This window comes from Camelina sativa, chromosome 11 (assembly GCF_000633955.1).
Source record: "Camelina sativa cultivar DH55 chromosome 11, Cs, whole genome shotgun sequence".
In the NCBI taxonomy this organism is placed as follows: domain Eukaryota; kingdom Viridiplantae; phylum Streptophyta; class Magnoliopsida; order Brassicales; family Brassicaceae; genus Camelina; species Camelina sativa.
The window spans coordinates 25,624,179-25,640,506 of NC_025695.1; the positions used below are offsets into that span (position 1 = coordinate 25,624,179).

General features: G+C 31.1%; 2 protein-coding genes and 2 pseudogenes across 2 annotated transcripts; 2 read left to right on the top strand and 2 right to left on the bottom strand.

Moving 5' to 3' along the window:
- LOC109127634 (protein GLUTAMINE DUMPER 7-like) lies at positions 439–1,035 on the top strand. The gene has a single exon (XM_019232669.1). The coding sequence runs from the start codon at positions 500–502 to the stop codon at positions 800–802; it is 303 nt and encodes a 100-aa protein (XP_019088214.1). The 5' UTR covers positions 439–499; the 3' UTR covers positions 803–1,035.
- Positions 1,061–2,706, bottom strand: LOC104724222 (annotated as a pseudogene).
- LOC104724221 (probable S-adenosylmethionine-dependent methyltransferase At5g38780) lies at positions 11,332–12,833 on the top strand. The gene is made up of 3 exons (XM_010442680.2): positions 11,332–11,434; positions 11,597–12,271; positions 12,435–12,833. The coding sequence occupies exons 1-3, from the start codon at positions 11,357–11,359 to the stop codon at positions 12,771–12,773; spliced, it is 1,092 nt and encodes a 363-aa protein (XP_010440982.1). The 5' UTR covers positions 11,332–11,356; the 3' UTR covers positions 12,774–12,833.
- Positions 14,230–15,967, bottom strand: LOC109127345 (annotated as a pseudogene).

A 16,328-nucleotide genomic window follows, 5' to 3' on the forward strand; every position in this document is an offset into this window, starting at 1 on the left:
TTGATGGTCCCATGGGCCACTGCCCCTCTGCCCTCCCCACTTGAGCCGGGGCTGATTGTACCAAAACAAAACAAAAATAGTTTGGGCTCTAATTGTACAAAAACAAAAATTTTACACTTTGCAAAGATGAAGTTAGACAAATTATTTTCGTCACTTATATAACAAGAAAACTACCGTAATTTTATGTTTTGTGCAAAAACTCGATAGAATCAATATCAACTCACAAATCGATATATAATAAGAAAATATTAACTTCACAAACACAAAAGACATAAGGTTCATAAGAAAAGCGAGACAAGAATATCTTAAGTGTTCAAGAAAGAATAAATCCTTTTAGGACTAAAACTCAGAAGGCAACTTGGCATCTAAATACTGTGCAAAACCTTTCACTTTTTTTGGTAAGACCATATATTTATAAATATAAATAAAGGCCACAAACTCGAGAAGCAAAAAGTGGTGAAATAGGCAGGGAAGATCAGATTTCAAGCTCAACGAGGAAATGAGTCTGGATAGCAATTCATTGGTCCCAGTTAACTCCGGGCTAGAGAACTTGAACTCTCCTGTTCTCTCAAAGATTTGTGCGTGGGGTGTAATGTTTGGGCTCTTTGCGGTTTCATTAATCGCCATGGCTTATGCTTGCTACCACAAGCAAAGCACTTCGAATTCTTGCATCGAAGAGCAAGAGAAACAAGGAAAGAAGCAAGTGTTGAAGCCATTAGATATGGAACCAAGGATTGTTGTTATAATGGCTGGTAATGATAACCCTACCTTCTTGGCTAAGCCAACTAAGATCAATGCATGACTGATATTGTCTCAAATGATAAAGTTTAAAATCACTAGATTAGTGTTTTGTGTTTCTTTCGTTATGCTTGTTAATTGGGTTCGATGCACAGGACGCCACTATTTATATATATCCTTGACTAGTATTCTGCTGATTTCTTATTTAAACTCGATTAATTCGGCTTTAGATGATAAACATTTGTTGTTATTTAGATGATCCTTTGAACATATTGGAATGAGAGCCGATATTTTACATGACAGCTAAGCACCGCTATTTTTTAATAGAATCCTTTTAGATGATTATATCAATAAACATTTATAAGAGAAAACAATTGTCAATAAATATTCCGCTAAGCACCGCAACACAAGACATTTATATCCTTTAGATGTGACAATACTTAAATAAAGGCGACAAAACATAACCAGTCTCATGAGTCATATATCAAACAGTAGAAGCAATAGCACACACGAATTGATAAGCTTCAAGGACTGTAAGCAAAAACTCAAACCACTCAACCTTGCCCCAAATCTCTTCATCTCAGCACACCAAAAGTCATCATCTTCTCTTCATACATAACCTCTCTCCGGATTCATTTATCAAACAGTAGCAGCAGTAGCACACACAAATTCATAAGCTTTAGGGACTGTAAGCACAGAGTCAAACCACTCAACCTTGCCCCAAATCTCGTGTTTGTTGCGTATATCAAGCGAGATCTCGGCACACCAAATCATCCTCTTCTCTTCAGACTCACTTGCAAGAACATTTTGGTCCCACAAAACCATCAACTTACCACCATAATTCGCCATTCTAACAGTACTATCACTATCAAACTTAGGTAACCCCTCCTCCAAACCCTTTAGTTTTCTGCAATTTGCTTCATTATTCTGATTGAAAAGATCGTCGAACCACATAAACTCCCCACTAGAACTATAAAAATAGACAATGTTCTCAATCCAAACATAAACCCATGCCTTACTCCTACCTAATCCTACCACTTCCCGAGTTATATCCTTTAGATTTATAGCCGTAACGGTTTCCCAAATGTAAATCTTTCCCTGCAGATCTGAAACTCCTAAAGTCGGCCTTTTGAGCGGCTGGGGCTTCCAAGTTTGAGTCTTTTTGCTGAAAACTTCTTCAATACAGTTGAAAGAATCAGGATTCTCGTAGCTTCCTGGTAAATACATCTTTCCATCAAGTCGAGTATTGGTGTGAGCCAATCTCATGCTTGGAGCTTCGAGCCAAGTGTGAGTTCGACAGTCAAGGAAGGAGACGTTAGAGGAGCAAGGAGGAGCAACTTCGATTGGTTCTTGGCTACTCATGGCGTAGAGACGAGAATCAACAGAGACAATGCTAGACAATTCCACAGAAGGAGGAGGAGCGTTGATGATTGGGATCGGAACCAAAAAAAAAAGATTCCTTCTTCTGTTTGTTCAAAAAAAAAGATAAAAAAGAAAAAAAAAAAGAAAAAGATTTCTTCTTCTTCTTCTTCTTCTTAAGTTTTGTGCAGAGAGTGAACCAACGAGGGTTTGAGTCAGGGGGGAATCGTAAGCAAAGATAGAAACAAATCTCGGTGTGGGCTAAGAGATATGAGTCTGGTAAAGCTCTGGTGAAGCAATGAAGGAACGAAAGGTCTTGGAGACTAAGGAGAGAATTGGGTAATCCGATCTTGATACACGGGCTAGGATGCTCACTATCATATCATCTGGAAGTGAAGATATCGACTTTGACATTGCTAAATTCACCACCAGCTCAACGATTTGTGTCTTTGCTTAGGGTATTTGATTCTCACGTTTAGTTCTTAGTTCATTATAGTTGTAGGGGCGACCAAAAAGATTGATTGGGCCATTTCCTAGTGGGTCTAACTAATTTTGTCAAGTTTCTTTAACTCATTCGTTGATATTCCCTTTAATTCTTTTTCATATTACTTTTATATTTACATGCAAATTTATTAACAAATTTTTAGTTTTATTCCTAAATTTTAGTTTATTAAATTTTTATATCAATACAATATATAAATGAGGGACAAAACATAAATTTTATTATTTTTAATCAATACAATAAAACTGAATGCGTTTTTCTTTACATGATGACAAATCAACATTTTGGAGAAATCTGGAGCTGACACATCATTTAAAACATGTGACTAATCAAAATATAAGAATTAGTACAACTCACCATATTTATCCAATAATAAATTTTCTTTCTCTTCCTCTCTTCCACATGTACATATGTGAAGCATGATATAACTTTAGTCATTTAAAAACTCTACAACACTTAAAACAATTTTGTTTTTATATAAAGCTTGAAGAAATTTTTTAATCAAGTTACTTGTCGATTTTATGCAAGAGTTATGTTAGATGGTAGCAATTTAAAATTCTCCAAAAAAGATAGAAAAATAAATCTATCAGTAAATTTCTACATAATTATTGGATTGTAACTTTGTAATTTTTCTAACTACAAGGTTACGTATCAGAGAAAGAAATAATTTTATGCAAATAATATAAAGAAAAATGGCTCCACCGGTGCTGCTGCTTTCATGCAAAATGCATATATCCCTTAATTCTATTGTTTATTTTTATGTGTGAGAAATTGGCTACAAGAAATTTCTAAATTTGTTACGAATTTTTTTTATCATGAATATTATGTATAGAATCGGAGGAAAACTCTAATGTTGATTTTGGGAAAACCTTTGTTGTGTTTTGGTTGATTAACTCGAATAATCTGAAAATTTTCTCAAGTATATTTGGCTAAGCAAGTTACCTTTGAGGCTATCACCTTAGAAGTAATATGATCTATGTGATTTATATTTCCATCTTATATATATATATATATTATATATATATATATATATTATATATATATATATACACTTATATGGTTTATTTTAGGTGTCTCTGATCTGATTTGATGGTTTTAAGAACTTTTGATGAGTTGAGAGAACTTGATATTTTATTCATTAAGGGACACAAGGTTCTTTAAACATCTTGGTTATGTATTATTTATAATCTATCATTTTGGCAGTTTATTTTACTCTAAATATCAATCCGCACTATTTGCAGAGTAAAATAATTATTAAATAATTTTACTGTACTTTACATATACAAAATCTATAATATTTATCGGAAAATTATTATTTGGGATCTCAAATTTATTTGTGTAGTATATATTTTCAGTTTTATTTGAATATATAAAATTTTTGAATAATAATTAAGAGTTCTTAAAATTTTATATTATCTCACCATATGAATCAAGATTCCTTCAAATTTTATGAAAATGTAAGTAAGTGATACAATTAAGCTATAAAGAAAATAAAATAATTAAATTTTGGATGTCATTTAAGAAAATACAATGGTATGTAAATAGAAATACTATTAAAAACTGAAGACAAAAAAAGAAATAATTTCTCGAGCTTTGTGGGCGCAACACGTCAGCATTTTTTTTTGTTTTTGTGATAAAGCTTATACATATAACGGATATGAACCAAACTAGAGTAATCTCTCAAGCATGATTGGAGGATAAACTCTCTTTGTGAAGCATACATAAACTAGAGTAAATCAGTTACGTATTATCAACAAAAAATTTCATATGTCTATCTTATTGGTTTGCATTTACTATGTGATTCCTTTTCACAGTGATGATTGCAATGTTTGAATTTTGGCGTGTGATAACAAAGGTTCCTTTTCTCTCAAGATTTACATATAAGAATACCAATAACAAATTAAAAAGATGTTTAAGATCGAAAACTAAATGTTTTAAATTAAAGAAAACTAAATCGTCTATAACTTTTAAAATAACTTTGACAATTAACATAATCCTTATAAACATTGTATATAGTTTAACAAAGGTATAATATTTAAATAATAACATAAAACCAAACTAGAGTAAAAATATGTCTATTTACTTTGACATACATGGACTTGTTATAAAAAGAATAGGTAATTTACAAAAGGAAACAAAACAAATGATAACCTAACAGCAACACAAACTATATAAACTTACATCATCAAAATTTGTAAACTACAAAAAATATACCACAAAATAAAACCACACTAATATATCTCCCATAACAAGTAATAGAAGAAAAAAACATAACATATAATAGAGTTAAGCCAATTATAGGATTAAATTTACTTGACTTAAATGTAAATAATTGTAATAACAAATAATACGGACTTACAAACTATTGTAGGTTTTTTTTAGTCCATTTCTATATCTTATCATTGTGTAAACCATAATTTTCATGATTAATATAATTTCAAAAAATTAAAAATAATATTTTTAACATCAAATATATTTCAAAATGTATAGAATAACATCTCACGGCATCGCGCGGGTCTAACCTAGTATATGTAAATTTACATAGAACGACAAGTAATATCTTATTATAGAAAGCTTGGTTCTCAAAGTTAGTAACTCACCAGATCGTGACACGTGTTAGTATTAATGATCAGAGATCAAAGTTAAAATCTCACTAGATCATGACACGTGTTAGTTTTAACGATTAAATATCAAAGTTAGTAACTCATCAGATCGTGACACGTGTCAATTTTAACGATTAGAAATCACAATTTTCAAGTTTGGTAAAACAAAGCCTAAGATAATTGTAATATTATTATATTAAAGAAACTTTGGTTAGCTGTTTGAAGCTCATATGGCGTTTACTATCCGCAAAATCACTCTGGTCACAGTGGTTGAGGATTTACTTGCTCAGAAAAGGCTCTTTTTGGTCAATAAAAGACAACTCTGCATCCGGTTCTTGGATGTGGAGGAAACTACTGAAGTATAGGCATATCGCTTTAGACTTTATAAAGTATGAGGTCAGAAGTGGGCAAGGTGTCTCTTTCTGGCATGATAAGTGGTCGACTTTGGGTTGTTTACTGGATATAACAGGCGTTTGAGGTTGTATTGATATGGGAATCCCACTAGATGCAACTGTTGCAGAGGCTTTACTCCACAGAAAACGAAGACACCGTGTGGACTATCTCAACCAAATAGAGCTGGCTCTAGATGAGATACGTTCACTTGGGACAACTTCTGCAGCTGACATAGTCTTATGGAAAGGGAGAGGAGGTCGGTTCACAACTAAATTCACAACAAGGGAGACATGGCTGCAGCTACGGGAATGTCATGATAAAAAAGACTGGGTGACAGGGATTTGGTTCTCGCAAGCGACACCAAAATACTCTTTCATTGCTTGGTTAGCCACATTGAATAGGCTCTCCACAGGTGACCGTATGCAATCCTGGGGAGGAAATTTCACCACATCATGTGTTCTCTGCTCGTGCTCTCTAGAAACAAGGAACCATCTGTTTTTCTCATGTCCCTTCTCAACAGAAATTTGGACAGGCCTAACATCAAATCTTCTACTCAACAGATTTTCAACATCATGGGACCACATCCTCTCTCTACTCACGGACGCCACGCAAACCCCTGTCACTTTATACCTCTTGCGCTACACTTTTCAGGCCACAGTCCACACTATATGGAAGGAAAGAAATAGCAGAAGACAAGGAGAAGGCCAAACCCCTGCTCCCCTTTTTATCAAACTCCTGGACCGGCATGTCAGAGACAGACTGCTCTCCCTCTACACTCAAGGAAACGGCAAATACACGGCTGCAATGGAACAATGGCTCGCTTCAAGATAATTTTTCTTTTCTCATCGTCTTTAGTCTCAAATAGATAAAATCTCAAACAATTTCAAACACTCAACACAAAGCAGATGTAAAAAGTTTTTTTCGAATAAATTTTANAAAAAAAAAAAAAAAAAAAAATCTTAAAAGGAAAAGGATTGTAAATGATATGCTCAAATTTAACCCTGAGCTACTCTCTCAAATTAAGAGATCAGTTGTAGTACTTAGGGATCGAATCTACAAAGACTCTAGATTCACACAATAGATTTAATAATCTTTTAATTATGCTAAACCAAAATATTGTAATTAAATTGCAAGATTAGACAGAAAATAAAATAGTTGTAAAATTCAGAAGGATTAAACGCTAGGCCTAGGGAAATTCTCAGGAAATCATGAAAAATCAGATAAATTAATTAAGCAAGCAGGATTCAACAATTAATCACCGTTCTTGAACTCTAAACACAATTGTAAAATAAATCAGTTCTCACTGTAAATATTATCTAAGTTTTAAAACCCAAATCTCTTTGCAAAATTCAAGTTAACAACCAGCAATAAAATCAAGTTTAGATAAGTTCACAAAATCATTAATTCAAATCTCTTTGCAAAAAGTAATTTTGCTCACCAAAGGTTTTTGTCAGGAAAATCAATTATATTCTCATATCAATCAATAATCCTAAGATCTAAATCCAGATGACTAATCAAAGATCTAGCATTAAAAACAACCTATGGTGAAGAACAAGAAAAATAATGAATCCAAACAATGAATCAATCTAACAATCCATGAAATCTCTAATGAGAAACCCTAAACCTCACATGCAGATCTACTCAGACATAATTGTAAAAACACAAATCATGAATAAAATAGATAGCATTAAGAGATTAAAGAAGAAAAAAAAAAGTTCTGAATCTTTTGTAATGGAGTCTTGATTCTTCTCTCCAAAAACTTTCTAAAAATCTCTCAGGTTCTCTCTAAAAAGTTGCAGGGAAAAATAAAAGTTAGGTCTAAATAATGACCTAGAAAATCTATTTATATTCCGAAAACACGTTCAAGGACTAATGATGCAAATATGGAAAACTTTGGGCAGCTTTGTAAATTTTCAAAACTTGTGGGAAAACTTTCGATTTGTCTTGTGGACACTGCATCGATCGACACTATCATCTGCATCGACCAATGCAGGTTTTTTTGTAAACTAGATGAGTTTTCTAAACTTAGTAATCCTATTTTAAATTTGAATAAGTTTAAATTTGCAGTTTGCTTTCTTAATTACAAAAATGAAAAATTAAGTATAAACAAAAAACCAAAATGAAAACTTTGCAATTTATAATATTATTATAATTCAAACTTAAGAGGTTGCGACGGAAAAAATAGTTGCAAAAACATCAAAAAATTGCGAGGGATTTACTAGATACAAAATTGCAAGGATGCTACTATTGATTTAGTTCTTTGCAATTTGCGGTTAGTTTGAGAGGGATTTGCAACGTTGACCAATTTGCGAGAAGCGATTGCGAGGAAAGTCAGCTCATTGCAAATCTCTTGCTTTTGTCGATTTGCGAGGGATTAGCAATATTTGTCCATCGCAAAACCGTTGTTTTTTTGTAATGAAATTTTGATTGATTTGTTTTATATACTGCACCTTTAAACATAAGTTAGAATTTTTTATCCGTAATATAACCCCAGAAAAGTCCGAAAAGTCCGAAAAGTCCTATAGCCCTGTTAGGACCGGACCAGACTTTGAAATATAAGCTCAAAAATATTTCGGACCAGACTCACACATATACGGACTTTAAGGATTTCGGACCAGGTTGGGCCAACCCGATTGACATCCTAAATATATCATTTATCATTTATAAAACATAAATTACTACACCAGTAAAATAATTTGTCTATTGTTTATTATTTAATTTTGGGAAATATTTGGATTCACTCCTATGCTAAACTTTTGGATTCACCTATCTTACTATGATTGGTTGGAACAATTTCACGCTCTACTCTTTATTTTTAATAGTTAATAGTATATTCGGATCTAACTAATTAAGATTAATTTGTATGTCAATACTTATATTATAATAATATTTAAATGATTTTTATAAAAAATTACTTGGCACTATCCTAGTTGTGTATGCATATATTCTTGACTAATATATGATTTGTTTATATTTAATGACAGACAGTTATTATTTTCCGTGTTCAGTTTGCTTAGAAGAATAGATTTTGTTATGAACCTCTCCACCAACATAAGGATAAATTCTGGCAAAGAGATATGTTCATATACTATGTTAATATGTGATAAAACAAGTGAATGTGTATGGTCTCCAGACGTGTAATATAATCAAATTATTCATATATTTTATATTAAATTGATTTTCTGTTTATTTTTGATGTAACATAACCAAACATATATATGAGTTACAAGAGATAGATTAAGTGAGTCACAAGGCTTAAAGAAAACGAGTTCGTACCTATACAGTACGAAAGTAACGTGGTCCGTCCATCTCAATATTCTAGCTAACTCATTATTATTGATTATGCCCTTTCTTGAAACTTCCTAGAACACTATATTAGGACCCGCTTGATGTACTGGTTTTAAAAATATGTGTTACTCCTTCTTCTGTCTTTAATAGATTGATGTTTTGACATTATTATACATATTAAAAAATAATTTAATTTATATTTATAAATTAATTTATAATTCCTTTTGAGTAGATAAAGAAAATATAGACTATTAAATTAATGACATATGAAAAAAACATAAAATAAAAAAGTTATTTTTTTTATCTACAACATCAATCTTTTAGGAACAAAAATATATCATAAAACATCAATCTATTAGGGACAGTGAGAATAAAATAAAATTTTTAAAGCATATATTAATATTTTTTTATAAATATATAAATATTCTTAATTAGAGATAAGTTTTTACTTTAATACACTAATTTATAGTTTTATATTTTAAAAATATTATTACAATTATTACAATAATCTAAATCTATATTATCAGTCACCAAAACTTTTTTTAAACATTGATTATTACAAATATTATTACAATAGGTTAAACTCAGGATCAAGCGGAGGAGTAGATAGTCAACCAAGGACTAATATTGTCAAATTTCAAAAACGTTTCACAACTTATTCATGTTTTACATGGAGATAACCTATCAAAACGTCATCTTATTAGAATCCACATACAATTTTACTTTATGTTTTACCACTTAAAAATGTTCTTACATCCAAAAATATTTGATTGTTAAAGTTTGCTCTTATCACCACATATAAAATGACTTTGGGAATAAATTAAACCAATTTTTGTCCATTTATTTTCAATTTGACGTAGTTCCTTTTCACCACTAAGATTGTTTGTGACAGTTTGTATAACCACTAAAATATTCTTTAAAATTGTTTACTCAAAAAATATTGTGGATAAAAAGAAAAAAAATATCTACACGATTCCAGTGAGTTTATGACCAACCCACTAAAATTTGAGAAATTCAAAGATAGTTAACTTGATATAATAAAAGTTAAAATTAAATTATAAGCACGATGATATATGAATCTTAATTAGATAGTTTAGAGAAATAAAATATAAACAAAAAAACAATTTAAAAATACTACAACATTAAAAATATTAGGAAAAAATAAATATTGATCTTACATATCCTTGACTAAAGAAAAAATATTCAAAATAATATAAAAAGATATTTTAATATCATCACGAATTTCTAATAAGAAATCAAATTTAACTAACTAATATAACTAAAATCTAAAAATATTAGAACTTAATTAAATTGAAATATTAAAAAAAAAGAATTAACAAATATTGATAGTTAGTGGATTTCTTTTTTTACAATGGGTTTAGAACTTTTTCTTTTTAATTTTTAGTTTTTTCTAATGTTTTCGTAAATTTATAATTGACACATGTCAACATCTTATTAATACAACTATACAAGTAAAATGTGTCACGATCTTGTTAATGAGTAACTTTATTTCTTAATAAATATTGATCTGACATATCCTTAACTAAAGAAATGAAATTCAAAATAATATAAAAAGATATTTTAAAATCATCGCGAATTTCTAATAAGAAATCAAATTTAACTAACTAATATAACTAAAATCTAAAAATATTACAATTTAATTAAAGTAAAATATTAAAAAGAAAGAATTAAAAAATATTGACAGTTAGTGGATTTCTTTTTTACAATAGGTTTAGAACTTTTACTTTTTAATTTTTAGTTTTTTTTTAATGTTTTAATAAATTTATAACCATGAGTAACGTGTGTTGCGATCTTGCTATTGAGTAACTTTGATATCAAACTTTATATAATAAGATATATTTCCTAAAAAATTATATTACTGTAAACCTACTAAAATAAAACTAAATCTAATGAAGCGATCGTACTCGTTTTTTATTTTCCCAATAATAATTTCTACAACTAAAAAACACGTCAAAACTCAAAACCAATATTACGAATTATTTACCGAAAATTCAAATTCAATTTATCATAATTACAGTATCTAAGTTAAACTAAACAATACCAACAAATTCAACATGTAACCAGCAATTCAACTATACAATAAAATAACGAAAACATAGAAACGAAACCCTGGATCTTCTTCTTCGGATCCTCGCCTTGATCTCACGGTCTCCAACGTGATTGATGACCCTAGACTTTCTCTTTCTCGATTTGTTTAGCAAATTTACTCATTTGGTCAACTTTTGTCATTATAAGCTCTTTATACGAATTGCACGTAACATTTAAACTAACATTTTTCTCCCACTTCCAGCGCATGATAATTATCATATTAACTGCTGACCTGTCCCAACCTTGCTTAGATATGCACATTAAGCAATATACTATCATCTCTTTGTTTATAAATATTGAAACTAAGACTGCCAACATTTTAAGAGATTCAAGGTCGAAAACATATCTCCACAAACAAACAGTCATGTCAACATCTTCTCAATCGTACCCGATGAGCGGCGGTGACGATCAGCACAGTTACATCCATAATTCTTCATACCAAGTATGTAATATGTTGTATATATAGATATACATATTGTAATTATGATGATTTTGTTATTCCTAAAACGTAACCATATCATGTAGTTTTTGTGAATAATATATATATATATATATATATCTAGCACACGCGCGTAATAACAAATAATATACAAGTGTTGTACAGAAAGCCGTTATAGATGGGGTTGAAGAAAAGGCAAGGCAATACATTTTAGAAAAAATTGATCTCCTGAATCTAAATCCCGATCTTAGTACTTTTACGATTGCAGATTTTGGTTGTTCTATTGGCCCTAACACGTTTCATGCTGTTCAAAATATCATTGATATTGTGAAACTTAAACACCTGAAAGAAAGCCAAGGAATTAGTACTCATGTGCCTCTCGAGTTCCAAGTTTGCTTCAACGATCTACCCAACAATGACTTCAACACACTCTTTAGAACTCTACCTCCTTCATTTGAGCAAAAATATTTCTCGGTCGGGGTTCCCGGCTCTTTCTATGGCCAAGTGTTACCAAGAAATAGCATCCACATCGGGCATACTTCATACACGACTCACTGGCTTTCCAAAGTTCCCGAAAACGTATGTGACAAGAAATCTCCAGCTTGGAACAAAAATTACATTCATTGTAATAATTTGTTAGAGGAAGTTACGGAGGCTTACAAGGTCCAGTTCACAAAAGACATGAGCGTATTTCTAAAAGCTAGAGCTGAAGAACTTGTGCCTGGAGGATTGATGATCGCGTTAGGAGAATGTTTTCCCGATGATGTGGCCATGTATGAGACATGGTCGGGTATTGTGCTAGACACCATCGGTGATTGTCTCCTGGATATGGCTACATCGGTAAGATATAAAATTACAAAACCATCTTCTTCGTTTCTTTTGAAATCCAAAAGCATCGTAGACAATTTTTGAAGCATGGATCATATATTTTGTTGGATGCTTTGTTCATAGGAGAAACTAGTAATTGATAATCATCTGTTTTATTTTTATTTTCTCTTTGTAGGGAGTACTGACCCACGAACAGATCGAGTTGTTTAGCATGCCCGTGTATTTTCCTCAATATAGTGAACTTGAAAGAGCGATTGAGCAAAATGGAAGCTTTACGATTGAAATGATGGAGACTACAAGACATCCATTGGAGGCTAAGCAACTAACCAATGACTTCGTCACTTCCATGTTTCGAGCCTTTCTCTCAACAATGATAGAAAAACATTTTGGATATACTGTGGTCGATCAACTATTTAATCAACTTGCTAAGAAACTTTCAAAACACCCATTAGATTTTGAAAAGTGTAAGAAAAATATGGTCTATTATATCGTTCTTAAACGAAATGAACATTGAGATTATCATATACCTTGTTATCTTTCTTCTTTTAAAACTAAATATATGTCTATTGTAATAGCATTTATCATACTAGCAATATAAGAAATTATACATATGTAAACGATATACTAAGTTACCATACCCGCTTATCTAAAGAGTCTTCCATCATCAAACAATATCAGAAAGAGTTTGTGATCAAATAGACAGTCACAAAACAAGCTTATATGATCTAATATATGATCTAATACTAGATTAAGACCCATGCTCTTGAAATTTATTTTGTTTATATTGTAATTTTTATATAAAATATAATTTATGTGATTGTTTTTAAATTTTTTTTTGGATAAAATATTATGCTAAATATGATGACTTGAAAAAGATACTTATTTTGTAAGTTTTATATTGTTAATGATTCTAGATAAGTACATGTAGGTTAAATTTTATTTTATACAAAATTTTGTATATTTTCTATCTTAAAATAAAATTTTAATATGTTGTATTAGTTTATGTACGTGAAGTTATTTCAATAATGTATATTCTACCTCATGACTTGAATGTCATTATAAGACATAATTTTGTTTTTAAAAAGCGAGTTATTATATTATGAATAATTTCATATATTGTTATACTTTTTTGTTTTAATATACTTGGTTTTTTGAAATTCTTTCATATTATAGTGACATATTATTGACATTGCTATAACAAACTAATTTAGAGTGTTTATAGTTTCTAACTTTAATATGAAGTTTCAATATTTTAAAAATATTTCAAAATAAATTATTTAAAGTTTATTATATTATATAAAATTATAAAATTCAACAAAAAGGTATGAAATTGAATTTAAATATTCAAATTTTGACCCGCTACTCAGTAAATTTTTAAATTCAATAGATATTATTTTTAAAGAATAATATTAATAAAACTTGAATATTTTATAGATTGAATCATTTATATTTGTTTTTAAAAATTCAACTTATGATATATCTGAAAATAAAACTATTTTTTATTATAATAAATAATATGATAATTTATTTGTTTCACAAAATAGACTCATATATAAAAATGAGAGGTGAAGTATAATGATAATTAACAAATTAATATGTTAAGTTAAATATCAAAAGATTTTATTTGATAAATAATTTAATAAAAGAAATTAATATGGTAAGTTAGATGATATCAAATGATTATTTAGAATATTCTCTTTAAGATTTTTGGAAACAATAAATCCAGACTATACAAATAATATAAAACTTAATATATAACCTATTTGTAACCAACTTATTAAAATTATATAGTTTACAAAACAATATTATGTACTTCCGTTTTATTATATAGGGGATAAAGCAAATGAGAGCAGATAATTATGAACGAAAACAATTGTCAATAAACATTCCGCTAAGCAAAGTAGCACGAGACATTTCTTTCAAATGTGACAATACATAAAAAAAAAGAAGGCGACATAACATAACCTCTCTCATGATTCATAAGCTTTAGGGACTGTAAGCACAGAGTCAAACCAGTCGACCTTACCCCAAATCTCGTGTTTGTTGCGTTTGTCAAGCGAAATCTCGGCACACCAAATCACCCTCTTCTCTTCAGACTCACTTGCAAGAACATTTTGGTCCCACAAAAGCATCAACTTACCACCATAATTCACCAATCTAACAGTACAATCACTATCAAACTTAGGTAACCCCTCCTCTAAACTCTTTAATTTTCTCCAATTTTATAAAGTTGAACCACATAAACTCTCCACTAGGTTTATAATGATACATTATGTTCTCTATCATACAAACATAAGCTCATACCATTACCACTTCCCAAGTTGATCCCTTTAGCTTAAAAGCCATACACGTTTTACTAGACCCGACTTCACATGTCAAGTTGAAGATGTATTGGATGGATGAAGTAGTGTCTGTGTGATACAAGATGTGATACAAGATTGTTGGTGTTTTATGTGTGTGAGAAGTTTCTAGAAGGTTTGAGAAGACAATATTGAAGGATGGTTTGAGGATGAATTGAAGAGGAAAACTACTATTTCTTTGGTTGGTTAAATTGGAGTTTTACAAGGAAAAAGAAAATAACAAAAAGGAAAAAGTCTTTTTCTTATGAAATTTGGAAATCTTTTCCTATGGTGATTAGGAAGTTTTGATGGGTATATAAGGAGGTGTTGGGCACGTCCTAGAAAAGCAAGAGAGCTGAGGCATAAAGGTTAGAACCCTAGAGAGCTTTTTGTGTTTGTGCGAGGCTTAGTTTCGCGGTTTGGTGCTTGTGTTGTTCAAGCTTCTTTGTACGTCAGTGTGACGTGTGCGTGAAGGTTGCTCAAAAGAGTTGAAGATCTGAAGTCTAGGCTCAGGGGGAGTTTAGCCCAAGGTTAGGTTATCTTGGTTTAAATCTAGGCTTGGTGTTAGTCTAGTTAAGGGTAGAGAATTATCCTTAAGATTTCATGTTATAGAACGGAGCGGTGAATTAAGAGGGTTGTGCTTAATTTACGCGTTTGCGAATAGGTTATATTTGCTTTCTTGTTCTAGTGGAATCGAAGACGTGGTCCCGGGGTGTAGGAAAAACCGAACCTCATTAACAAAGTTCTTGTGTTTTTTATTTTCTGCACTTTATTATTGCCTCATCCGCATTTACACAAGTAACTCTTTCCCTGCAGATCTAAAACTCCTAAAGTCGGCTTTTTGAGCGGCTAGGGGTTTTCCAAGTTTGAGTCTTTTTGCTGGAAACTTCTGCAATACAGTTGTAAGATTATGGATTCTCGTAGTTTCCTGGTAAATACATCTTCCCATCAAGAAGTTCACTATTGGTGTGAGCCAATCTCATGCTTGGAACTTGTAGCCAAGTGTGAGTTCGATAGTCAAGGAAGGAGACGATAAAGACGAGATAACAGGTACAATGTTATAACATTCCACACGAGGAGGAGAAGAGTTGCTGATTGGGATCAGAACCAGAAGAAAACGTTTATTACTTGACCAGCAGAGAGTGTACCAACGAGGGTTAGAGTTAGGGGAGTGTCTTAAGCAAACCTAGAGACAACTCTCGGTGTGGGCTAAGAGAGATCGAGTCTGGTAAAGCTCTGTCGAAGCAATAAAGGAGAGGAAGGTCTTGGAGACTAAGGAGAGAGTTGGGTAATATAATCTTGATATACGGGCTAAGATGCTCACTATCAAATCATCTGGAAGTGAAGATTTCGACTTTGAGATTGTCATATTCGTCACCAGAGCTACCTCAACGATTTGTTTTCTTCTTATTATTATAGGGGAAATGCTTTCTTCGAGTGCGTACAAGCCCATAAATCAAACTTCTATCCTATGTGTAACCTTTTCTAGTCATCTCTGCTTTTTATCTCATCTAGAAAACATTATTTTTTGTCACCATATTCTAATAAAGTTCATACTTCATGATATCATTGTTGATTTGAATTTTGTGGAGGCTGAAGATGTGAATAAAGTTCATACTTCATGATATTCACTTATTTGTTAGAACTTGATAACTTTATTTGAATTTCCCTGTACCTTCATTTTGATGCAGTTTGGGATTTGGGAAAGCCCTAGATCATGGTACTTCAGG

Excerpts from the sequence above, each read along its gene's own strand:
- LOC109127634 (XM_019232669.1), top strand. The coding sequence starts at position 500 with ATGAGTCTGGATAGCAATTCATTGGTCCCAGTTAACTCCGGGCTAGAG.
- LOC104724221 (XM_010442680.2), top strand. The coding sequence starts at position 11,357 with ATGTCAACATCTTCTCAATCGTACCCGATGAGCGGCGGTGACGATCAG. Across the intron at positions 11,435-11,596 it reads TCCATAATTCTTCATACCAA|AAAGCCGTTATAGATGGGGT; the intron begins GTATGTAATATG and ends AGTGTTGTACAG. Across the intron at positions 12,272-12,434 it reads TCCTGGATATGGCTACATCG|GGAGTACTGACCCACGAACA; the intron begins GTAAGATATAAA and ends TTCTCTTTGTAG.